General features: G+C 44.2%; 1 protein-coding gene across 1 annotated transcript; it reads left to right on the top strand.

Moving 5' to 3' along the window:
- Positions 1 to 27,052, top strand: LOC146079725 (protein FAM221A-like). Its single transcript, XM_083186384.1, has 6 exons — positions 1 to 98; positions 691 to 881; positions 10,082 to 10,288; positions 15,130 to 15,222; positions 16,131 to 16,201; positions 26,914 to 27,052. The coding sequence occupies exons 1-6, from the start codon at positions 1 to 3 to the stop codon at positions 26,974 to 26,976; spliced, it is 723 nt and encodes a 240-aa protein (XP_083042510.1). The 3' UTR covers positions 26,977 to 27,052.

Here is a 27,052-nt window from a genome sequence, read left to right as displayed (position 1 = left end):
ATGAGAATCCAAAATCGTCTCTTTGTCAGCTGGAGATCACCAACTGGAATGGACTGTAAGCTTGTGGGCCCAGAGACACTTTGCTTTTGTACTCACAGGTAAAAAGTAATATTGGTGACATCTGTGCCAAAAGCATCCCTACACTGCTCACAATATCCCATTCGTTTTAGTAGCCTTCGTTTCTCACCTTTTATATATGGCTCCGGAAAAGCTTTATTGCTACTAAATATGGTATTGTGCAGAGAACAACTGCACAATGAGCACTTTAGACTTGCTCTGCAGCTGCAGACACAGCCATTTTACTTGTATAATAAACATGTAGAAAATGTAGAAAAAGGTATAAAAACAAATAGAAAAAAGTACATACATAGATAGCTGTCTTACCCCAAAGGGGCAATTGAAGCCTGCAGGATGTTATAGGTGGCAGGGTAGCAGTCCCGGATGTGCTACCCGCCAGGCTCCAATTGCTTGCACTATCACAAGGTGTTTGCAGGTATCAGTCAACAGGACTGATGCGTTTCGAGCCCTGTAGGCACTTCCTCAGAGGCAGTGTGGACCGTTAGTAATGACTACAGCTGTGCACCAGCTAGGTGATTTGGAAAAGGTGGGCCATTGGTAGATCTCGTGGACTGGTTTGGCCACCACTGCTTTAAATGATCGTCCTATTAAAAAAAAATCTTTATTTTTTAGGTATAAGCAGCATAAAACGGATTTTACAGAGCTTCCTAAGGATCGCCCCATTCACTTGCCTTGTAAAGTCCGCAAATGCCAATGCAAGTCGTATCACTATGTCCCGCTGAATGGATCCCAGCCAATCCGTTGCAGGTGTAAGCACTTTGCTGATGACCACACAGTCGCAGGATCCTACCACTGTACCAAATGTAAGAGTTATTCCCCTCCTTGTTTATTGTCTTAGATATGTTCCATTGGTATGCGGTCATTAGGTCGATAGTTGAATATAGCATTAGAGAGCAGCCAATCCTAATTTTTTATGAATACATCAATAGTAAAAGATTAAAGGATAAAGCTGGCCATACATCAGAAAGACCTGCTCACAATCATGATTGTGTCCGGATTTCTCTTAAAATTGGTGGTTTTTGGACCCACAATGTACTCACAGTCTGCACACAATCCATCGTACAATCCAGCTGCTGCATACAACCAAGTGGTCAGGGCTTGTTGCCAGGGGTCAGTGCTCATTGCCAAGGGGTCACAGAAACTGTTACATACTGACAGTTTCTCAGCTTTATTACACTAGGCTCATATATAGAGATTGGAACATTAACCCCTTCATGACAGAGCCAGTTTGTGCCTTCATGACAGAGCCCTTTTTTTCAAATCTGACATGTCTCACTTAAGTGGTGATAACTTTTTTTTGCTTTTACTTATCCCAGTGATTTTGAGATTGTTTTCTCGTGACACATTGTACTTCAAGTTAGTGGTAAATTTGGGTCGATACAGTCTGTGTTTTTTTGTGAAAAATACCAAAATATCGTGAAAAAATGGAAAATTTAGCAATTTGCAAAATGTTAAATTTTCTGCTTGTGAGACAAATAATCATAGCACTCAAAATAGTTAATAACTAACATAGACCATATGTCTACTTTATGTTTCCATCATTATTTCAACTTCCTTTTAATTTTTTGGGACACTAGGAGGCTTACAATATGAATAGCAAATTCTCAAATTTTCAAGAAAATTTCAAACACTGATTTTTTTAGGGACCAGTTCAGTTCTGATGTGACTTTGAGGGACTTGTATGTGAGACACCCCCATAAATGATGCCATTTCAAAAACTGCACCCCTCACAGTATTCAAAACAGCATTTTGGAAGTTTGTTAACCCTTTAGGTGTTTCACAGGAATTAAAACAAAGTGTAGGTGAAATTTCAAAATTTCTTTTTTTTTGCAGAGTTTCAATTTTACTACATTTTTCTAACGAATACAGTAGATTTTACTAGAGAAATGTGACTAAAAATTGATTCCCCCAATTCTTTTGTTTTCAAAAATATCCTATATGTGGCCCTAGTGTGCACGTTGACCAAACCACAGGCTTCATAATAGAAGGAGCACCTACTTGATTTTGGAGCCTCCTTTTTATGAGATTTTTTTTTAGGCACCATGTAGGTTTCTAGGCACCATAAGTGCTAAAAGTTAGGAACCTCCCCCACAAGTCACCCCATTTTGCAATTGTGGTACAACTGGGCTGTGAAAATGAAAAATTACATTTTTTTACACAAACATGCACTTCTGGCTCAAAATTTTTCATTTTCACAAGGAATGAAGGAGACAAAGCACCCCAAAGTCTGTGCCCCAATTTCTCCCGAGTACGGCAATGCCTCACAAAAAATACCAGTTGGGCGCATGGCAGGACTCAGAAGGGAAGGAGTGATTTTTGGATTTTGCAGCACAGATTTTGGTGGAATGAATGGTGGGTGCTATGTTGCATTAGCAAGACTCCCAAAGCACCAATACAGTGGAACCCCCCCACAAGTCACCCCATTTTGCAAAGTACACCCCTCAGGGAATTCATCTAGGGGTATAGTGTACATTTCAAACCCCCAGGGGTTTCACCAATTGTGGTACAACTGGGCTGTGAAAATGAAAAATTACATTTTTTTACACAAACATGCACTTCTGGCTCAAAATTTTTCATTTTCACAAGGAATGAAGGAGACAAAGCACCCCAAAATCTGTGCCCCCATTTCTCCAGAGTATGGCAATGCCTCACATGTGACCAAAAAATACCAGTTGGGCGCATGGCAGGACTCAGAAGGGAAGGAGTGATTTTTGGATTTTGCAGCTCAGATTCTGGTGGAATGAATGGTGGGTGCTATGTGGCATTAGCAAGACCCCCGAAGCACGGTGCAATGATGAACCTAATAATCCATAGATGTGTGGTATATTTTGAAACACTCCTTTATACATAGGCCGGGTTTGTCGGGGCAAGTTTCACAGTGGAAAATAGTTTCCTTTCTTATTCCCTTTTTATAGCAAACTTTGCACCTTTTTTGTGTCCTGCCCTTTCTTGCAGTGGAGGGGATTTCGTTGGGAAAATGCTGCCCTGGTACAATACGGGGGCCAGTACTAGAAGTACTGGGGCCCTCTGCCTGCTGAATCCCAAATATTAGGCCCTTTATGACTTCCTCTTGAAAGTGCATAAATGTCCCCCTCTGGCCGGTAGAACGGAATAGCACGTAAGCGTTATACAGTGCCATCTGGATGATATACACGGCCAGCTTCTTGTACCAGATATTTGTTTTCTGCAGGGCACTGTACGGCTTCAGTACCTGATCTGAAAGATCCACTCCGCCCATGTACTTATTGTAATCTAGGATACAATTTGGTTTTGAGGTGTGGGTACTGGTACCTCGTACAGGGATGGAGGTGGTACTGGCTCCATGAATTGTTGTCAGTATAAGGACATCCCTCTTGTCCTTATATTTGACCAACAACATATTTTCGGTGCATATTCCCCTGCTTTCACCCCTTCTTAGTACTTGGGCAATGTGCGTTTTGGGGAGGCCTCTTTGGTTCTTGCGCACAGTACCGCAAGCTGCTGTACCTCTTGAACCAAGGGCCTTAAACAGGGGGATGCTAGTGTAAAAGTTATCCACATAGAGGTGATAACCCTTATCCAGGAAGGGGTGCATTAAATCCCAGACAATTTTTCCACTAACACCTACGAGGGAGGGGGGGTATTCTGGCGGTTCAATTCTTGAATCCTTCACTTCATATACCCTAAACTTGTGGGTGTACCCTGTGGTGCTTTCACACAGCTTATACATTTTTATGCCATACCTTGCCCTCTTACTGGGAAGGTACTGGCGGAATTTAACCCTTCCTTTAAAATGTATAAGGGACTCGTCGATACTAATACATTTATCAGGGATGTATAGCTCTGCAAATTTGGCACTGAAATGATCAATGACCGGCCTGACTTTGAATAGCCTGTCAAAGGTGGGATCATCTCTGGGTGGGCACTGTGCATTATCGGTGTAATGTATAAATTTATGGATTGCTTCAAAACGAGTCCGAGTCATGGCCATACGGTAAAATGGGGTGCTGTACAGAACATCTGTACTCCAATATTGCCTAATTTGTGGCTTTTTTACTATGCCCATATGAAACACCAGACCCCAAAACGTCATCATCTCTACTGCATCTACAGGGGTCCACCTAGCAAATGATGACGTGGGGTTTTGAGCAATAAACTGCTGGGCATATAAATTAGTTTGGTCCACCATTAAATTTATAAAATCATCAGAGAAAAATAATTTGAAAAAGTCAATTTCTCTGAGACCTGTGGAATCAAATTGGATTCCTGGCATGGCCAAAAACTCAGGAACCTGGGCTCAAAATTGTCTGGTGGTGGGGTCCATACGAGATCAATTATTGGGGGGGGGGTCTCAGCTGCTCTACGGGGGCGTCTTTGAGGGGGTCCCTCATCACCAGAGGAGGAAGAGGAGCTTAAGACGAATCCTTCAAATTCCCTGCTTGCATCACTGGCTGTGTCAGAGTCAGAGGCAAGCATGGCATATGCCTCCTCCACTGAATACATTCTTCTGGATGACTGGGATGACATTTGGGATGACATTTGGGATGCCATTTTTATTTTTGTGTTACTGGTAGTGAAATGTTTCAACACGTGTATAGTGTAGGGGGGGGGTACAAACTTTATTTCAACCCGGGGGGTATGTAGTGTGTAGTGTGTATGTAGTGCAGAAAAAAAAAAGGTACTTGTTTCCTAGCACGGCCACAATCTTAAGTAATCGTGTCCCTTAATTAAGGGACACGATTACCCCGATGGACCCGATTTCTTTTGAAATCAGGTCCATTTTGCCGGCTAGGAAACAAAAATCGGGTGCATCGCGTCGGTCGGGACCATTAACATTGGTCCCGACGCGACCGACGCGATGCCCCCGATATTTCCATTGACCTCAATGTTAAAAAATTTTTTAACATTGAAATCTTGTCGGGAAGTTAAAATATCGGGGGCATCGCGTCGGTCGGGACCATTAACATTGGTCCCGACGCGATGCGACGCGATGCACCCGATTTTTGCATAGGATTCAATGTTAAAAAATTTTTTAACATTGAAATGGTGTAAAAATGTCAAAAAATGTGAAATGGGTCAATATGACCCATTTCACATTATAAATGTCCCCGTCGTCGCCCCACGATACACGCCAACCCGAAGCGTGGCGAGCGCTGCGAGCCCGCGAGGGGCGGCGGTACGCGTCCTCCGACCTTTTTATGCCCTACTATCCACTAGGGCGTGGAGTGAGAATAGAATAGTGTGGCGAGCGCAGCGAGCCACCGAGCCCGAAGCGTGGCGAGCGCAGCGAGCCCCGCGAGGGGACGCGGATATCTTCACAGTTATACGCGTCCCTTCGCGGGCTTCACAGGTGTCCGTGGCGACGCGGACAGCTGTGAAGCCCGCGAAGGGACGCGTTTACCTGTGAAGGTATCCGCGTCCCCTCGCGGGGCTCGCTGCGCTCGCTACGCTTCGGGCTCGGTGGCTCGCTGCGCTCGCCACACTATTCTATTCTCACTCCACGCCCTAGTGGATAGTAGGGCATGAAAAGGTCGGAGGACGCGTACCGCCGCCCCTCGCGGGCTCGCTGCGCTCGCCACGCTTCGGGTTGCCGTCTATCGTGGGGTGGGGTTTACGCGCTTGAATTTGGGGGGGTTGGGAATTTTTTTCATTCAATCCAATGTAAAATTGGGTCCCAGGGACCCAATTTACATTGGATTTAATGAAAAAATCGGGTGAAAAATCGGTCGGTCGCGTCGATCGCATCGCATGCGACCAAATCGCATGCGATGCGAACGACCCGATTTTTTTCAGCACGATCACCCCGATCTTAATCGGTGTGGCCGTGCTAGGAAACAAGTACCAAAAAAAAATACTTTATACAAAAAAAAAAAAAATTGAAGGGGTTAAAAAAAAAAAAAAATTGAAGGGGTTAAAAAAAAAAAAATTGAAGGGGTTAAAAAAACAAAAAAAAAGGTCCTGCGCCAAAAATTGAGCACAGATGTTGGTCAGTAACGTCCGTCACTGAACAGCGCTCAAAGGCAACAGGAATTTGATAAAAAAAAAAAAAAATAGATCAACCCTGTGCCGAAAAAGCTGATCAGTGATGTACGTCACTGATCAGCGCACAGTGGCCACAGGACACCCACAAAATCACTGTGTGTGTAAAAAAAAAATTAAAAAAAGACCACACAGCACCCACAAAAAAAAAAAAAGGTGATCAGTGATGCGACACTGATTACCAGTGAGGGGCAGCAGGTGCACAACCTTTGGTGCAACTGACAGTGCAACTGGCAGCAACTGACAGGTATATATATAAAAAAAAAAACCTCTGCGCCCCCAAAAAGTTGCTGATCACCTCAGATATAGTGTTCAGCACAAAAGGCTGGGGTAGCAGACACAAAATATACACTCTCTATCACTCTCTGTCACTATCTCTCTCTATCTCTCACTATCTATCACTATCTATCACTATCTATCACTCTAGGACACTGCAGCAGCAGCACTGACAGTTATATGTATAAAAAAAAACCTGCACCCCCAAAAAGGGGGGGTAGCAGACACAAAATATACACTCTCTATCACTCTCTGTCACTATCTCTCTCTATCTCTCACTATCTATCACTATCTATCACTCTATGACACTGCAGCAGCAGCACTGACAGTTATATATATAAAAAAAAACCCTGCACCCCCAAAAAGGGGGGGTAGCAGACACAAATCTCTCTATCTCTCACTATCTATCACTCTATGACACTGCAGCAGCAGCACTGACAGTTATTTATATATAAAAAAACCCTGCACCCCCAAAAAGGGGGGGTAGCAGACACAAAATATAGCTCTCTCTGTCACTATCTCTCTATCTCTCTCTATCTCTCTCTCTATCTCTCTATCACACTGCAGCAGCAGCAGGAAGTCTCAGGAAGTCAGATCCAGGAAGCGTCCAGCACGCTACAAGCAGTGATCAAGTGATCAGGTAAGGTATTTGCAAGGATCAGGTAAGTATTAGCAAGGATCAGGTCAGTATCACGGCAGATAGGCACGGTGACCGCTCTGCACGCTATTCCAGACCGGAATGGCGTCTGCAGCGCAGTCACCGTTAGTTTAAATGTCGCGCCTTGGCTGTGATTGGTCCGTGGGTCCCACGGACCAATCACAGCCTTGGGGGCAGGTGGGGTGAGGTGTCATCGTCACCGATGACCCCCTCATGCCCCCTGACGCCCGGCGGTGATTGACACCTGTGTTACCGAGCGTCTGATTCGCTGGTAACACAGGAAAACGCTGTGAATGGCTGTTCACACTGAACAGCCAATCACAGCGATCGCCGACGGGGGGGCGGCATCGCAGCCCCCCCTGGGCATGCAGGGACATGTCTGCTGTCAGGGACAGCAGACATCGTCCCTCTGTCACTGCGTCTCTAGACGCAGTGACAGTTTAAAGTCATGACGTATATATACGTCATGTGTCGGGAAGTACTTCCCGGCCATGACGTATATATACGTCAAATGTCGTGAAGGGGTTAACCGAGTGTTAAACTGTATATTTAGGATATGCTACCTGATTCATACCCACCCACACATTATAACACAACAAGAGGCTGATCCACAAAATGGCGGTATTGGGACTACATAGAACTTGAATATGGGTTTAAAACTAGCTGCTTGACAGGCTATAAATACCAGTACTAAGTGAGGGTACCCAAGGGTTCGGTGTTGGGGAAACTTCTATTTAACATCTTTATCAATGACAAAGAGGATATTAAGCAGAGTGTCCATCAATGTGGATGTTGCCAAATTTAGCAGATTTATTAAAACAGGTCAGTAAGCATTTATTTATTTATTAACAGTTTTTTATTTAGCGCACACAGCGCAGCGATTTACAGAGAATATTTTAACATTCACATCAGTCCCTGCCCCAATGGAGCTTACAATCTATATTCTTCCACATGAACACGCACACACAGACATTTTAGGGTTAATTTGTTGGGAGCCAATTAGCCTACCAGTATATTTTTGGATTGTGGGAGGAAACCGGAGTACTCGGAGGAAACCCACGCAAGCATGGGGAGAATATACAAACTCTGCACAGTTAGAGCCATGGTGGGAATGGAACCCATGACCTCAGCGCTGTGAGGCAGTAATGCTAACCATTACACCATCCGTAAACAAACTGGGGGAGTAGGCAGATAAATGGAAAATGTGTTTCAATATTGACAAATGAGAGAAATAATCAGTGTGTAATAGAATCAAGGGACGAGTCTGTTATTGTACCACTTTTTAAGGCATTTGTTAGGACTCATCTGGAGTTTGGAGTACATTTCTGGGCCCCTCACTACAGAAAAGGCATTATTGAACTGGAGAAGGTTCAGCGAAGGGCAACTATGGGCAGTATTCAATGAAAAAGTTCTCCGTGCATGGAGAGCGTTTTATTTAGCTCTCCATGCACTCTCCGTGTTCCGGAGGGCTCGCTGCCACTCCTGCTCCCTCTATTCAATGTGGTTAAGACTCGCCGCCACTCGCGGCGAGTCTTAACCCCTGCAGGGAGCAGGGAGCTTTCAGGGAGCCGGAAGCAGCCAGAGAGATTAAAGTCTCCCTGGCTGCTCCAGAGGACTGTGGAGGGGAGGGGGGCTCTCCAGGACCCAGGCTGCACCCCCCTATAGCCAGCGGGGGACCCAGTATTCACTGCACCGTTCGTGCATAGTTACGTTCGGCTGCAGTGAATATATGAATATCTAATGAGCGGCTCGAGCGCTCGGGCCCCCTGCTGGCTGCACTGTGTAAAAAAAAAAAAAAAAAAAAATGTAAAAAAATATTTTTTTTTAAATTAAATATATATTCATGTGCTATAAGCACATGAATAAAAATAACATGCCCCTTCACAGGAAAAAAAACCTGATTTTTTTACACCAAAATTTAAAAAAAAAACCTTTACGTTCAAAAGTTCACATTCCAGCTCTCCATCAAAAGATGGAGAATTGCTACACGGAGAGAGACGGAGAAAATCACTTAAAAAGACGGAGAATATTTCACATTGAATAGGGTTGCTCGCTTTTGGAGAGCAAAATGCTCCATCCAAGGCGAACAAAGCACAAATTCTCCACAAAACACGGAGAACTTTTCTCATTGAATACTGCCCTATGTGAATTAACTAAGGGGAGGGGGGTAAAAGTATAAAGTTGTTTATACTTTTCCATCCCAGTTCGTATTGGACCTGTATTTTGTCTTTTTACAATTATGCTACATTTTCCTCAGTTTTACTTTCTTAAGTCACCTGTAATGTACTAGGAATGTAGTTTTAGTTTTTTGGCGCGACTAAGTCACAAAGTCTGTGGTACACTAAATGGGGCTATTGGGCACATTTTCAGGATTGGTATATGTGGACACTTTACCTGGCACATACAATATGCTTTGCCTGGTGACTTTTGTAGAAATTTGGTACATCATTGGAACAACCGAAATGAACAAAAGACTGAGTTAGATAGAGATGTTTCATGTGTTATATGTAACTGTTATATGAGCACCTTCCTCTCACTGGCTGCCTGCTAGGCCACAGACACAACCTCTCCTCTCCCCAGCCAACTTTTCGCATCCCTGTTTCCCACCACAACGGGTAGAGGGATAATAAAAAGAGGCAGGGATAAAAGGAGTGGGGAAATATTGTACAGGAATCACTAAGATGCTCTCAGAAAGGCACAGCACGAAGATTCTCTCTGTATTGTATATTGGTTACTAAGGTTCTCTCTGTATTGCATGGTGATCACTAAGATGCTCCATATTGTATAGTGGTCACTATCAAGCTTTCAATATTTTATGGAGGTCACTAGGATGCTCTTTGTACGGTTTTCACTGGGAATGCTCTTCTATGTATTTTTGTGTATTAGTCACTACTATGGAGCCAGTATTACATTATGTTGTTACTGTGCCTACTATTACGTGTTACATTGGCCTATGGGCTAACCTTGCCTACTTGTCTTGATTCCTCTTTTAACATTTTCTCTATATATGTATATACCATCCACTATGAACATATTGCTTCTCTTCTATAGGCTCAAATTGTGCTGGATTTCACAGTTCCTTCACCTGTGGCTGTTCCCAGCCGGCCTACGCTCATGATACCGTTGTAGAAACAAAGGAAGAGCGACTAGCTCAGGGGAAGCCTGTTGGACACAGTGTCCCATATGCTGCTATGGGAGGTTTGACCGGCTTTAGCTCTCTTGCTGAAGGGTATATGAGACTTGATGAAAGTGGTGTAGGTGAGTGACAACCTAAATGTGACTAGGACAGATTCATTATAGAATAAATTATGTTATAATGTCCAACAATTTATCACAAGAAGGTATTGTATAGCAGGAAAGCAATGTATCACAGGGAAGGCAGGGTATAGCAGGAAAGCAATGTATCACAGGGAAGGCATGGTATAGCAGGAAGGCATGGTATAGCAGGAAAGCAATGTATCACAGGGAAGGCAGGGTATAGCAGGAAAGCAATGTATCACAGGGAAGGCAGGGTATAGCAGGAAAGCAATGTATCACAGAGAAGGCAGGGTATAGCAGGAAAGCAATGTGTCACAGGGAAGGCATGGTATAGCAGGTAAGCAATGTATCACAGGGAAGGCAGGGTATAGCAGGAAAGCAATGTATCACAGGGAAGGCAGGGTATAGCAGGAAAGCAATGTATCACAGGGAAGGCAGGGTATAGCAGGAAAGCAATGTATCACAGGGAAGGCAGGGTATAGCAGGAAAGCAATGTATCACAGAGAAGGCAGGGTATAGCAGGAAAGCAATGTGTCACAGGGAAGGCATGGTATAGCAGGTAAGCAATGTATCACAGGGAAGGCAGGGTATAGCAGGAAAGCAATGTATCACAGGGAAGGCAGGGTATAGCAGGAAAGCAATGTATCACAGGGAAGGCAGGGTATAGCAGGAAAGCAATGTATCACAGGGAAGGCAGGGTATAGCAGGAAAGCAATGTATCACAGGGAAGGCAGGGTATAGCAGGAAAGCAATGTATCACAGGGAAGGCAGGGTATAGCAGGAAAGCAATGTATCACAGGGAAGGCAGGGTATAGCAGGAAAGCAATGTATCACAGGGAAGGCAGGGTATAGCAGGAAAGCAATGTATCACAGGGAAGGCAGGGTATAGCAGGAAAGCAATGTATCATAGGGAAGGCATGGTATAGCAGGAAAGCAATGTGTCACAGGGAAGGCAGGGTATAGCAGGAAAGCAATGTGTCACAGGGAAGGCAGGGTATAGCAGGAAAGCAATGTATCACAGGGAAGGCAGGGTATAGCAGGAAAGCAATGTATCACAGGGAAGGCATGGTATAGCAGGAAAGCAATGTATCACAGGGAAGGCAGGTAAGCAATGTATCACAGGAAAGGCATGGTATAGCAGGAAAGCAATGTATCACAGGGAAGGCATGGTATAGCAGGAAAGCAATGTATCACAGGGAAGGCAGGTATGCAATGTATCACAGGGAAGGCATGGTATAGCAGAAAAGCAATGTATCTCAGGGAAGGCAGGGTATAGCAGGAAAGCAATGTATCGCAGGGAAGGCATGGTATAGCAGGAAAGCAATGTATCACAGGGAAGGCAGGTATGCAATGTATCACAGGGAAGGCATGGTATAGCAGAAAAGCAATGTATCTCAGGGAAGGCAGGGTATAGCAGGAAAGCAATGTATCGCAGGGAAGGCCGGGTATAGCAGGAAAGCAATGTATCACAGGGAAGGCAGGTAAGCAATGTATCACAAGGAAGGCATGGTATAGCAGGAAAGCAATGTATCACAGGGAAGGCAGGTAAGCAATGTATCACAGGGAAAGCATGGTATAGCAGGAAAGCAATGTATCACAGGGAAGGCAGGGTATAGCAGGAAAGCAATGTATCACAGGGAAGGCGTGGTATGGCAGGAAAGCAATGTATCACAGGGAAGGTGTGGTATGGCAGGTAAGCAATGTATCACAGGGAAGGCGTGGTATAACAGGTAAGCAATGTATCACAGGGAAGGCGTGGAATAGCAGGTAAGCAAATGTATCACAGGGAAGGCGTGTTATTGCAGGAAAGCAATGTATCACAGGGAAGGCAGGGTATAGCAGGAAAGCAATGTATCACAGGGAAGGCGTGGTATAGCAGGAAAGCAATGTATCACAGGGAAGGTGTGGTATAGCAGGAAAGCAATGTATCACAGGGAAGGCGTGGTATAGCAGGTAAGCAATGTATCACAGGGAAGGCGTGGTATAGCAGGTAAGCAATGCATCACAGGGAAGGCGTGGCATAGCAGGTAAGCAATGCATCACAGGGAAGGCGTGGTATAGCAGGAAAGCAATGTATCACAGGAAAGGCAGGGTATAGCAGGAAAGCAATGTATCACAGGAAAGGCAGGGTATAGCAGGTAAGCAATGTATCACAGGAAAGGCAGGGTATAGCAGGAAAGCAATGTGTCACAGGGAAGGCATGGTATAGCAGGAAAGCAATGTGTCACAGGGAAGGCATGGTATAGCAGGTAAGCAATGTATCACAGGGAAGGCAGGGTATAGCAGGTAAGCAATGTATCACAGGGAAGGCAGGGTATAGCAGGAAAGCAATGTATCACAGGGAAGGCATGGTATAGCAGGAAATCAATGTATCACAATGAAGGCATGGTATAGCAGGAAAGCAATGTATCACAGGGAAGGCAGGGTATAGCAGGAAAGCAATGTATCGTAGTGTTCCTTCTAGGAACCAAACGGGGCAGGGCGCTGGAGGGGCTGACCGGGCACGCCAACGTTACTAAAGGGGGCGTGCCCGGGTGGCACGTTACAAATGGGGGCGTGCCCGGGCCGGCGCGTCACAAATGGGGCGTGCCCGGGCCGGCGCGTCACAAATGGGGCGTGCCCGGGCCTGCGCGTCACAAATGGGGGAGTGCCCGGGCCGGCGCGTCACTGAAGGGGGCGTGCGCGGGCCGCACATCACTGAAGGGGGCGTGCCCGGGCCGCGCATCACTGAAGGGGGCGTGCCCGGCCGTAACTACGTCGGAAGGCATGGTATAGCAGGAAAGCAATGTATCACAGGGAAGGCATGGTATAGCAGGTAAGCAATGTATCACAGGGAAGGCATGGTATAGCAGGTAAGCAATGTATCACAGAGAAGGCATGGTATAGCAGGAAAGCAATGTATCACAGGGAAGGCATGGTATAGCAGGAAAGCAATGTATCACAGGGAAGACATGGTATAGCATGAAAGCAATGTATCACAGGGAAGACATGGTATAGCAGGAAAGCAATGTATCACAGGGAAGGCATTGTATAGCAGGAAAGCAATGTATCACAGGGAAGGCATGGTATAGCAGGAAAGCAATGTATCACAGGGAACGCATGGTATAGCAGGTAAGCAATGTATCACAGAGAAGGCAGGGTATAGCAGGTAAGCAATGTATCACAGGGAAGGCATGGTATAGCAGGAAAGCAATGTATCACAGGGAACACATGGTATAGCATGAAAGCAATGTATCATAGGGAAGACATGGTATAGCAGGAAAGCAATGTATCACAGGGAAGGCATGGTATAGCAGGAAAGCAATGTATCACAGGGAAGGCATGGTATAGCAGGAAAGCAATGTATCACAGGGAAGGCATGGTATAGCATGAAAGCAATGTATCACAGGGAAGACATGGTATAGCAGGAAAGCAATGTATCACAGGGAAGGCATGGTATAGCAGGAAAGCAATCACAGAAAAAATGTATAGCAGGATTCAAGCTAAGTATCACAGAGAAGGCATAGTACAGTAGGAAAGCAAAGTATCACAGAGAAGGCATAGTACAGTAGGAAAGCAAAGTATCACAGAGAAGGCATAGTACAGTAGGAAAGCAAAGTATCACAGAGAAGGCATGGTATAGTAGGAAAGCAATGTATCACAGGGAACACATGGTATAGCATGAAAGCAATGTATCACAGGGAAGGCAGGGTATAGCAGGAAAGAAATGTATCACAGGGAAGCCATGGTATAGCAGGAAAGCAATCACAGAAAAATGTATAGCAGGATTCAAGCTAAGTATCACAGAGAATGCATAGTACAGTAGGAAAGTAAAGTATCACAGAGAAGGCATAGTATAGCAAGAATGCAAAAACATAGTGTAGCAGGAAAGCAAGGTATCAAAGGGAAAGCAAAGTATCACAGAGAAGGCACAGTACAGCAGCAATGCAAAGCATCACAGAAAAGGCATAGGGCCTTATTCTGGTTCACTCTCAGAGGCAAATTTCACAAAACCATGTGCACTGCAGGAGGGGCAGATGTAATGTGCAGAGAGAATTAGATTTGGGTGCGTTATTTTTTTTTCTGTGCAGAGAAAATACTAGCTGCTTTATTTTTACACTGCATTATAGATCTCACTTTGAAGTAAACCCCCACCCAAATTTTATTCTCTCTGCACAAATTACATCTGCCCCCCTGCAGTGCACATGGTTTTGTCCATCTAAGAAGGAATTTGCCTCTGAGAGTGAACCAGAATAAGGCCCATAGTGCAGTAGGAGAAGGCATGGTATAGCAAGAAAGCAATGACAGAGAAAATGCAGTATAGCAGGATTTAAGCAAAGTATCACAGATAATGCATAGTATAGCAGGAATGCAACGCATCACAGGGAAGGCATGGTATAGCAGGAATGCAACGCATCACAGGGAAGGCATGGTATAGCAAGAGAGCATCACAGAGAAGGCAGGGTATAGCAGGAATGCAAAAACATACTGTAGTATAGCAGGAAAGCAAGGTATCAAAGGGAAAGCAGAGTTTAGCAGGAAAACAGTATCACAGAGAATGCAGAGTACAGCAGCAATGCAAAGCATCACAGAAAAGGCATAGTATAGCAGTAAAGCAAAGTATCAAAGATAAGGCATAGTACAGTAGGAAGCAAAGTCTTCCAGAGAAGGCATATTATAGCATTCACCATTTACTGCAGAAAGCTACAGTAAATGGAGCCTGCGGGCTGACCAACAATACAGAGATTCCTACAAAATACAGGACTCATGGCTTAACCCACAAAATGGCTGCCTCCACAGTCAATAGACAGTAACTGCATTGTGACTGAACACTGAGGAACATGTTGCATTTGTTATTTTAGGTGCTCCCAGTCAGTGTCTTTTGGAAACTCCAGATGATGGTGGATCCCATCCATTTCTAAGAGCATATGACCCGCCATCCGCAACTGTTACTGGTAATCAAACGTGTATGAGCTCTGACAATAACGTTTGTAAACACTTTCCAGTAAAAGCCGATTTATCCTGCATATCAGGGCACAACCTGCAATATTGTCATGTGATGTTAGCATTGAAGGATACATTTATTGTAGTGCTACGGATCGTGCTGCTATATCTTTTCCTGCTTTACCTCTTTACAGAGGAAAAGCAGCAAGACACATCCACAAGATGTATGATCATCTTGTCTGCCAGAGGGAATGGCTGAAAACTTCCACCTCCGGCGATAGCTTTCAGTGTTCACCGTGTATCAGCCTAGTGCTGGTGCACTGTTTGTCCAACCCCACGCGCTCCAGTGTGCATGTGCGGGATTTCGCTACTATAGCAAGATCTCCTAGGAGTTGTAGCAGTCAATACAGTGGCTATCAATGGGGCAACGCCACCTACAACTGTCGAAATCAATAGCTGCTGGTGTTGGACCATTCAGTTTTACTGATAGTTCATACATTGCCCCTGCTTATTGACATACTTTGTTAAAGATACCAGTGCCGATAATGACCACACCTCTCCTCCTTCATACGTGCACATAACAGCGCTTCTTCTCCATAATATATTTATCCCTGAGCAGGGTAATATCTGACTCCAGCAGGCCTGGTTTTGTCATTCATTAGTTAACTTTGATTTAAGAACTGGAAATATTTCATCAAATGTTCCACGTACAATTTATACAATTTATGTTAACAACAAAAGAAAAAATAAACACACACACACACACACACACACACACACACACACACACACACACACACACACACACACACACACACACACACACACACACACACACACTACCATCTGAATTGCTCTGATAATATGAAATGATCAGATGAGACAGAAGCTAAATCAAAGGTAACTTTTTTTCTTTTAGAACAAATGTCCAGATTGAAAACGTCGGAAAAAGAAGACATGGCTTTCTTTGAAAAGCGGTATCAGGAAAGGGTAGGTAATTCATTACACTGATGGGAAGTCAGATTTAGGGGACTTGTCTATTGGCATATCTGTTGTATGTAAATACATAAAAAACTAAAATGCTAATATTAAATACATCTCCATTGCAAAAATGTTGGCACTAATGTATTTTCACTGAAAATAAAAAATTCAAGAACATTAGTGGGAGGGTTGGTGTACTTACCTGACAGGTTTCCCTCCTATGGGATGTCGGTGTCGGTATTCTGTACATCCTCCTCTTAATCACTACACTACATTCCCCTATATGCTGCACTACATACCCATATACGTTTCTCTACATCACTTCACTACATCCCCCTATACCCTGCACTACACGACATGCCCCTATACACTGCATTACATCTTCCTATACACTGCACTACATCACTACATGAATGCCCCTATACATTGCACTACATCACTTCATTACATGCTACACTGTTGTTTTCATTCTAGAACTCTCTGCTTTGGCGCTTAAGTCTTGTCTGTATATCCGTGTTATGCTGCAGACCAGAATGTGCTTCAAGCACCACAACAGAGAGTGACACGCAGGAAAGTGCCTCCCTCCGCATGAGCTTACTCTGTGGCACGTGCAAAAAAATGGGCATGGTCACGTGCCATCACACACACACTGTAATGCCCATTACATATTATGCCATACGCAGTAATGCCCCTTATACATTATGCCACACATTGTAATGCCCATTACATTTTATGCCACACACTTTAATGCCCATTTCATATTATGCCACACACAGTAATGACCATTACACATTCTACACGCTGTAATGTCCATTACATATTATGCCACATCGTAATGCCTTTTGGCACACACCGTAATGCCCATAATACACATTATTGCATACACTCTCATGCCCATAATACATTATTCCACACACTATCATTCCCCTAACACATACGTTATGCACATTAGTTATTATTCAACATACCGTAAGGCCCATTACGCCACATGCGGCAATGCCCAATACACATTATGCCACAAACACCGTAATGCACACTCTTGCACACAGTCATGCCCCTTATACATGATTGCACACACCTTAATGCCCATTACACATTATGCCACACCCCGTAATGCCTTTTGCCCCACACCTTAATGCCACGTGTAAATAATACTTCCACCAGTGCCCCATACACATAGTCATGCCATATGCCAAATACCCTAATGCCAAATACACATTATGCCACACACTGTAATGCCCATTAGACATTGCACACACTGTCCTGCCCATAACCCATATGCCACACACTGTCATTCTTAGGGAGGCCAATCCCGGGCCATTTTTTCAATCCCGGCATTCGGGATTGAAAAACTGTCAATCCCGGGATTCGCCTCCTGATATGCCCAATGATTAATAAATTACCTCTAACCATAGAGGAAATGTGCAGCGGCATGCGGCGGATGAGGCGAGGTGACTCGGCGGGCCGGGGAGGAGGCGGGTAAAACTGTGTCCGGGCAGACGCAGTGGTGTGGGAATCAGTGTGTGGCTGCGCAGTGTGATGTGATCTCTAACATCACGCTGCGCAGCCACACAACCTTGTTGCCAGGCAGTGCAGTGTGATGTTAGAGGTCACGCTGCGCAACCACACAGTGTTCAAACACCGCCGCGTCTGCCCGGACTTCATTAATTATTTTTATTGCGTATTTCACATATTTAAATTCCATACATACATCGTACAAAACAAGGGTATTAAAAAACATGTTCTTAGACAGAGGAAGGAAGGCTTGTTCTCCCACGTTCCCTGCAGATTCCTCCCCTGTTCCTTTGCCCTAAACTCCGTGTGTCTTCCTTTACTTGCAGCCTCCTCTCTTTTAGCTGTTAATATCGAGTGTCTCACCCTAAACATCTAACATATAACCTCACAAAACATAACAGAGACAATGGGGAGGGGATGTGATAGGATTAATATCCTTGTTTCTTATTTGAGAGTTTTTTTTTTTTTTTTTTTTTTGGTATTGTTTATTCTTTGGATTGGGTTCTGCTTACTTTTGTTGTTGTCCATTCCAGGTGTATCATTCGTCCCTTAATTCGAATGTATTCCTATACCATTGAGTTTCCTTGAAGGGGTCTAAGATTTGTTTCTGGGTTTCTCTATCTAGCGTTTCTATAAAGATCCCCCAAGTCTCATAAAATCTTCTACCCCCCTCTTCCGTTTCCAACGCTGCATTATATTTTTCCATATATAGGGTTTTCATTAAGGTGTTTCTCATGGCGTCTAATCTGGGGGGTGCTTTGATCGTCCAATTCTTTAATATTATTTTTTTTGCTATTGTTATAATTATTATTAGTATTGGTTTTACTTTCCTCCTATCCTGGCTTATATTCCACTCGGAGAGATCTGCCCACAGTAGTGCCTTATAATCCAATTCTACATGTATTTGAAATGTGTGGTTGATAAAATTTATCACTTTGTACCAATATCGTTTAATTTTTATACAATCCCAAAAATTGTGTTTAAAAAGTGCATTAGGTGTATTGCATTTTGGGCATGTGCCTTTTTCTTCTAGTGTCATGTGCTTACGTTGGCCTTGTGCAATGTAGGCTCTATGTACCGTGCGAAAGTGGACCTCTTGCAACATAGCAGAGGGCATTATTTTTAGTGTTTTCCCTATGTGTGTAAACATGTCTTCCAGTCTAGATTCTTCTGGAAAATCTTTTTGCCAAGCTTTATTTAGTGTTGCCCATATTTTTTGTGTCTTCCCCGTGAACAAATCCCAATATAGGAATTTAGTTTTATAGGGAGTGTTAATTTTTAGTAAAGTCTCTATTTTTCCACCATCGTTTGTATTTGTTAATTGTGAGCCCATTATACTCTGGACATAGTGTCTTAGTTGTAAATACATGTAGAATTGTGGCTTTTCCAAGTTAAATCTCTCCGTTAGTGCCTGATAGGTGTACATAATGCCCCCTGGATCGTATACATCTTTGATTTCCATGATCCCCTTCTTTGCCCATTCATTAAACAATGCGTTCTCTATTGCAGGAGTAAAGAGGGGGTTTCCTTGCAATGATATGTGTTTGGATTTGGTAAATGGGCTTTGTAGGTATTTGTGTGTTTTTATCCATGCTAAATGGGCGTTAGTAAACAAGATATTAGATTTTACAATCAACGGTATTTTGTTCCTTGGTGTATGTAACAATGCGTTTAATGTGAATGGTTTTACTAGTGTCTCTTCTAGTTCAAGATTTGTATATATTGATTTTCGTTGGATCCAATCGGATGTGTATCTAAAGGAAACAGCCAAAGAGAACAATTCTATGTTTGGGATTGCCAGTCCCCCTTCTTCTCGTTTTAGCTGGAGTTTTTTTAAAGCTATTCTTGATTTTTTTCCTGACCACAGGAATTTCGAGAAGGCTTTGTTGCAGCTTTGTATGTCTCCTTTTGAAATACTCATCGGTAGCATTTGGATCAAATATGCTAGCTTTGGGAATATCACTGCTTTGATTACTGCTGCCCGACCCAAGAGGGAGAGCGGGAGATTATTCCAGTCTACTAGCTGTTTTATTATTTGTTTAATTACTGGTGTGAAATTATTTTTATATAAATCTGCCAGTCTTGGAGTGATCTTCACCCCCAGGTATTTCATTGCCTTAGAAACATAATTAAATTGTGCGTGGGCCTGCTGGAACTCTGCGGCTATAGCCCTTCCTCCTAGGCTTAATATCTCAGATTTACTCTGGTTAACCTTGTAGCCTGCAAAGGCTTCAAATTGTTCTATTGTCTCATAGATTTTAGGCAATGAAACATCTGGGTCCGAGATGAAGAGCAATAAGTCGTCGGCAAATAGCGATACTTTAATCTCTTGGTTATCCATTGTTATTCCCTTGAACTCTCCATTAGTTCTTAGTGCTATGGCTAGTGGCTCAATGGCTAGAGCAAATAGCAAAGGAGACAACGGGCATCCTTGCCTTGTCCCTCTCTTGATGTTAATTGGATCTGACAAGTATCCGTTACATAGAATTTGAGATTGTGACCCTCTATATGTCTCCTTTAATATTTTACTGAAACTTTCTGGGAACCCAAATCTTTTTAGAGTTTCCATTAGATGGTCCCAGGAAAGCATATCAAACGCTTTCTCGGCGTCTATCGCCATTAACATGTTTGCCCGGTCATTCTGCCCTTGCTCTAGCCATTGAGCCGCCGCCACTATTTTCCTTATATTGCATGTTGAGTGCCTCCCCCAAATGAATCCTGTCTGGTCTTTATTTATCAAACTTGGCATATATATCTTTATTCTATCTGAGAGGATTTTTGTGAAGATTTTATAATCCACATTTAATAAAGAAATGGGGCGGTATGAGCCCGGTAAAGTTGGATCCCTGTCTTTTTTTGGGAGTAGCCTTATCAATGCCGTGTTGAAAAATTTTGGGACTTTCTGTAATTTTAATATTGAATTGAGAAAGTTTGTCAGATCTTCTAAGATCTCATCTACTAGAATTTTATAGAATTCTCCCGTAAGCCCATCTGGGCCAGGCGCTTTATTTAATTTGAGTGTTTTTATAGCTGTCTGTACTTCTATATTTGTTATAGGAAGGCTTAGTTTTTCATGGAGGTCTTGGGGTGCTTGTGGTACATTTATTTTACTCCAGAATAAGTCTTTCGCCATATTGTCGGGAGGCTCCTCTCTATATATCTCTTCATAGAACTCTCGAAATATCTCCACTATTTGACTATTTTCTGTTTTTATTCCTTCTCGCCCTCTTAGTCCTGATACTATTTTTGTTGTATGTGGAGTTCTGAGGAGGTTTGATAATATTCTTCCTGTCCTATTTCCTAATTTATGGAATCTTGCCTCTTTTTGAAATGTATATTTGTCTCCTATTGACTGTAGATTATTCTCAAATTGTTGTTTGGCTAACGCTAGCTCCTGTTTTGTATATGGATTCGGATTTAACTTAAAATTTTGAAAGGAGTCTGTCAGGGTTTGCTGTACTATTTTATATGCTGCTCTAAAGCGTTTTTTCGCTTGTGCCTCATGGGCTATTAATGTTCCTCTAAGTACTGCTTTAGATGCCTGCCAAAAATTCTGAATATCTTCCTCCTCCTGTATTTTGTTATTTCCTTTATATTCCCTCCAGCATGCTTTTATTCTTTCCCTAAATTTAGTTGACTTACTTAAATATACTGGAAATCTCCACTGTCTATAGGGTCCCTTGTCTTGTGTTGTCATTATCTTTACCCATACAAGTGCATGATCTGACACTACTATTTGTTCAATTTTTGTTTCCAACATTTTAGGGAACAGCGATTCTGAGCATAATACGTAGTCTATTCTTGACAAGGAGTCATATACTTTTGAATGGCACGTGAACTCTTTCTCCACTGGGTGTGCTGCTCTCCACACGTCCATTAATTTTAATTGTTCACAAAACCATCTTACTCCATATTTAGGTAGTGGAGATCTTTTTGCCCTTTGAAGGTTTCTATCCATAAAGTTAGATGTAACTAAGTTAAAGTCCCCACTGATTATTAAATTACATGTCGTATATGGTCTCAGAATCGCTATTACCTTAAGAAGAAACTTCTTATCATATACATTCGGCGCATATAAGGAACACAGTATATATCTCATATTTTCTATGCATATATCAACTACAACATATCTTCCTGCTTTATCCATAATCACTGTATTGATTTCATATTGTAAGTGAGATGCAATCAATATAGCTACTCCTCTGGCTTTAGAGTTAAAGGGGGCGGCTGCCACCACTTTCCTCTTCATCATATTTAATTTCCCAATTTCTTTTTCTGTTAAATGCGTTTCCTGTAAGCAGGCAATTTCTATATGCAATTTATTCAAGTAAGTTAAAACTTTTTTCCTCTTGTCTGGGGAATTTATTCCCCCGACATTCCAGGTAGCAAATTTAAGACCCGTCATCTTTGAACAAACTTATGTATACAGCTTGTACTCTCTTTTCTTGTCTCCTATCTGACTTGGGGAGGGGAGGGGGGGACATCTCAGGGAGATTAGACCTAACAAACATGGGGCTACCTTGACAACATACAAACAAGCATTCAAACCTCAATGAGATAGTGTTATCCCTTTCGGCGTTCTCACGTCTAAGGGTACCCTTTCTCATTTCAAACAATTTTCAAAATAGACTTCCTTTGAGGTTAGGGAGAGGGCGCAAGGTGTGCTATCAGCACTCTTGATTTTACTATTTTCCTTGCTACCTCTCCGTTTTCCTCCAGGAGTTAGAGCTCCTAACCCTCCCCTCTTCTTTTCCTGATGGTATTCCTCGACGATGAAGTCCGCCTCCCCCCTTTTTTTTTTTTTTTTTTTTTTTATTTCCTCCCCTCATTGTTATATATGAAGATGGAGTCTTAGAATATTATTCAGGTCCTCGAGGTTGGCTTAAGTAAGCTTTTGCTTCTGTCGGGTTTGAAAAGTCTTTATGGCTTTCGCCATCTAGGATACGTAGGCGTGCTGGATACATCAATATAAATTTTTTCCCGGTTCTGATCAGCTCTGTACAAATTGGGGTAAATTCCCTTCTTGCTTTTGAAACATCGGTAGAATAGTCCTGAAATATGAGGATCTGATTTTCCTCCCATTTTATATCATGCTTTTTCCTTGATGCTTTCCAGATGGACTCTTTGTGAAGATAGTTCAAGCATTTAAATATTACTGGTCTTGGGCGGTTTTTCCCTGGTTCTTCTTCTCTGGGTTTACCTAATCTATGTGCCCGTTCAATTACAAGGTCTGAGCAACTTGCTTGTATATTTAGCAGTTCCGGAAGAGTGTTCTTCAAGAAGTGGAACAGTGGGGGGCCTTTCAGGGACTCCGGGAGGCCTATCACTCGAAGGTTTTTCCTTCTTGCTCTGTTTTCAGATTCCTCTAGTTTTGCGCTTATCTGGTGGTATACTTTTTGCATTTCTGCCATCTGTGTTTTTAACAGTGCTGTATCTTGGAACAGGTCTCCCACCTTTTCTTCCACCTCTTGTACCCGGTCGGATATTTGTTTTACTTGGGTCTTTATTTCTTCTACCGCCTGTTTCATAACTTCCGCCTGAACCTGTAACAGGGGTTCCAGGGTTTGTTTGATGGCTTGTATCATCATTTGGTAGTCTTCCCCCTTTTTTTCTTGGTTTGGGGTTGGGGTTTCTTCAAGGCTACTGGTGTTGCTTATGCCACTGGATTTCCTAGTTGATTTATTTGAATTAATGGTGGTATTTGCTGTTTGGCGTATACGTTCACGGTCTGCTTTTTCTTTTTGAGCTTTTGTAGGCATGGTTGGAGAGAGAAATTTCTCCATATATCAGCAAGTAGATCGCCTACCCCTTCTGTTGCTTCTATGTAAATGGATTTTTCTTTCTCTCTATGCAGTCTGTAGAGGGTATTTTAACCGTTTAGCGGTGTGGTAAGTGAGTAGTCTTTTCTTCCCCGCCTCACGTTCTCTGGGGAGGAACACTTTTACGCCTTTATTAGCTCTGGGGTATGAGTATAGACTTTTAGTTCAAATAGGTTCAGTCTCTCTTTGTATTACTAAGTCTTACCCCTTCCCCTTGATCTCTACTTCTCGAGCCTCAATCTCCTTAATAGTTTTTAAGCCCTTATCTTTAGTGCCCCCAGTCTTTAAATAGTTATATTCTTTTGTCTTACCGCGATTCTATGTCGGGTAGCGGGGGTATCGGCTGGCGTTTTTGTAGGAATGCCTTCCGCCCTTAACCCTCTGCCTCCATTTGCAGGGGTTTTATATCACCCGGGAGCCAAATGTGGAGATGTAGCGATGGGTATTTAGCTGGGTAATCTGAGCTGGAGTCTCTTTTCAGCGTGTCTGGATTCCCCTGGTCCAGTATTGTCCTGGTCACAACAAGCCTCTGATCCCAATACAGTACAGGATTTCTGTCCCGGAATCTGTCTTTGTTGCCTCAGAGAAAGGTATCCTTGCTATATGGGTGCAGGCTAGGTTGGAGACACATTTTTAATCTGAACTGGAATATTTCTTTAGGGTATCTGGTTTTACCCTCCTTCTTATTTTCTCCCAGTCAGCTGTAGGTCTCTGGATACGTGTTTGTCTGGAGACCCCCTTTATTACCTTTATCAAAAGGCTACCTTCGATCTTCACAGGCTGGATTTTTGTATCAGTGCCGTCACTGCTCTGCTGCCGGGGGGGGGGGGACCAGTTTTCACTCACTGATGTCCCTCTGCCGCTTCTGGGGCTTCCAATACCGATGCCCTTAGCCTGGGTGTCTCGTCGGGGAGGACAGGGCATATAGGCTGGCCCGTTTCCACCGCCGTGTTTATCACCTCCGGCTCTGACTCTGGCTCTCCCCTTGGGTCGCGCCCCGTCACTCAGCTAGCCGTGGCTGTTGTATATAGCCCGGCCAGCGCTGCGGTCCGCCTCAGGGAGCTCTCCGGGTGTATCGCGCGTCCTCTCTCCGTGACGCGTCTCTGAGCCACGCGTCGTCACTTCCGGGTTGTGCAGGGAATCTTGCCCGGGTAGGACAAACTCTCCAACTCTTCTAGTTCCCAGCCGTCCTCTCTGGTCAGCGTCTCCTCTCCGCTTCACTCTCCAGCACTCCCGGGGTCAGTCCATCCATTTTAGTAATCTCCACGAACGGTAGGCTTCATCTGGTATTGTCTATTCTGTTTTCTGGAGGGGGGGGGGTAACGGAGTTCGCTCTCCCTGCAGCCTACTCCATGCTGCAGGAACCGGAAGTCCTCTGCCGCGCTGTTGCAGGGGTCTGCCCGGACTTCAAGTTAACCGCCTCCTCCCCGGCCCGCTCAGCGCCACACATGAGAAGGAAATCAAATCCGCATGCGCATTTCGATCACGCAATCCCGGGATTCGAGCCTCCAATTCCGGGATTCAAATCCCGGCCAAAATTACCCTAAATCCGGGGATCCCGCCAATCCCGAACCCAGGATTGGCATCCCTAGTCATGCTCCTTACACATAATTGCACACACTGTCATGCCTCTTATACATTATGCCACACCCCGTAATGCCTTTACGTCCTCCGCCGACACGTCTGCCAACTGGACATTCCTGAGGCACAGACTAGCTAGGTGTGGCCTGCACCAGTGTGACACTCTTCAGAGGTCCCCCCCCCCCCTGTGCTTTAGCTACCACGCCTCTTGTGGCCCTCGGCCATTTCAAATGCACCAACCATTTCAATAAGAGCTCACGGCCATGTATACTCGGCAGACGCGCCTCCACTGGTGAAGGCTTTGCCTGGGGTCCACCTCTCACTGCCGCACAGCTCCCAGTTCAGTCTTCCTTCCTTGCACCTCAGGGAACAATGGATTCTGGGTACTCCATCTCGGAAATCAGGGGTCTATGTACTGAGATAGAGATAAAGTACAGGCCTTTCAGCTCCTGTCATTTACAGCAGTGAGATACAGACTAGAATATGCTAGAGCAGTGGTAGCCAACTCCAGTCCTCGAGAGCTACCAACAGTTCATGTTTTCCAGACCACCTAGCAGGTGCACAGGTGCACTCTTTACTCACTGACAAATTACAAAAGATCCACAGGTGGAGATAATTACTTAATTTGTGATTCTGTGAAAATGTTAACTGTTGGTAGCTCTCAAGGACTGGAGTTGGCTACACCTGTGCTTGAAGCACCAGAGAAGGCAGGAAAGAGAAGCTGCACAGGTTGTGACAGGTACAGGGTGCTAGAATGAACACTAGTTTGTCTAAAACTCTATTCCACCTACATACAAATATGGGTACTTGTTTCCTATCTGGGCGCCCAGGTTTTCTACGTACGGCACCGTAATGAAATCGGATCGCATCGCATCGGATTCGGTACTCGATGATGTACGATGGCATACGATGCTATCCGATCCGATCCGATTTCATTTTAAATCGGATCGCATCGCATGCGGTGACGCGATCAACCCCGATTTTTACATTGGAATCAATGTTAAATGGTCCCTGAGACCCGATTTTACATTGATTTCAATGTAATAACCCCGCAAACCCACGATTTGTATAGGAAACCCCCCCCTGATGGTTTAAAATGCGCCTCCATTGTTAACACCACCCCAGTATTGACGTCAACCCGGAGCGTGGCGAGCGGCGGCGGTACGCGTCCTCCGACTTTTTCATACCCCCACTATCCACGTCGGCGTGGAGTTGAGAATAGAATAGTGTGGCGAGCGCAGCGAGCCACCGAGCCCGAAGCGTGGCGAGCGGACGTGGATACCTGTGAAGCCCGCGAGGGGACACGGATACCTGTGAAGTATCCGCGGGGCTCGCTGCGCTCGCCACGCTTCGGGCTCGGTGGCTCGCTGCGCTCGCCACACTATTCTATTCTCAACTCCACGCCGACGTGGATAGTGGGGGTATGAAAAAGTCGGAGGACGCGTACCGCCGCCCCTCGCGGGCCTCGCTGCGCTTGACACGCTTCGGGTTGACGTCAATACTGGGGTGGCGTTAACAATGGAGGCGCATTTTAAACCATCAGGGGGGGTTTCCTATATATCCTATGGGCCAACCATAAAAGCGGGAACGAAATCGGATCGCATCGCATCGCATCGTTCAATATCGTGTATGTGCATTTGTGGTATCCGATGCGATCCGATTTTTATACGGAGAATAGCATGGTGCGCAATTAGCGTAGCGGGCGCCCAGATAGGAAACAAGTACCCAAATATGATTTATTGGTAAGGTTGATTTGAAAATTGTTCACTTGATCTTGTCCTGGTATTGATATCTTATGTTCTGTAGTTACAGAAAGAAAAAGAATTAAGAAGACTGAATTCTAAACGTCCAAGCACTCAGCGGCCCTGAGGACTGGAATATCCCAGGAAAATCTAATTGTTTGTACTCACAGGGGTAGATTTACTACAATGGGAGTTCTATTGAA

Source organism: Crinia signifera, chromosome 5 (genome assembly GCF_055691185.1).
Source record: "Crinia signifera chromosome 5, ASM5569118v1, whole genome shotgun sequence".
NCBI classification, from domain to species: domain Eukaryota; kingdom Metazoa; phylum Chordata; class Amphibia; order Anura; family Myobatrachidae; genus Crinia; species Crinia signifera.
This window is presented reverse-complemented; position numbering and strand designations above follow the sequence as displayed.

Coding starts and splice junctions, on each gene's coding strand:
- LOC146079725 (XM_083186384.1), top strand. CDS start 1: ATGAGAATCCAAAATCGTCTCTTTGTCAGCTGGAGATCACCAACTGGA. Junction 10,289..15,129: donor ACTTGATGAAAGTGGTGTAG/GTGAGTGACAAC, acceptor TTGTTATTTTAG/GTGCTCCCAGTCAGTGTCTT. Junction 15,223..16,130: donor GCCATCCGCAACTGTTACTG/GTAATCAAACGT, acceptor TTTTTCTTTTAG/AACAAATGTCCAGATTGAAA.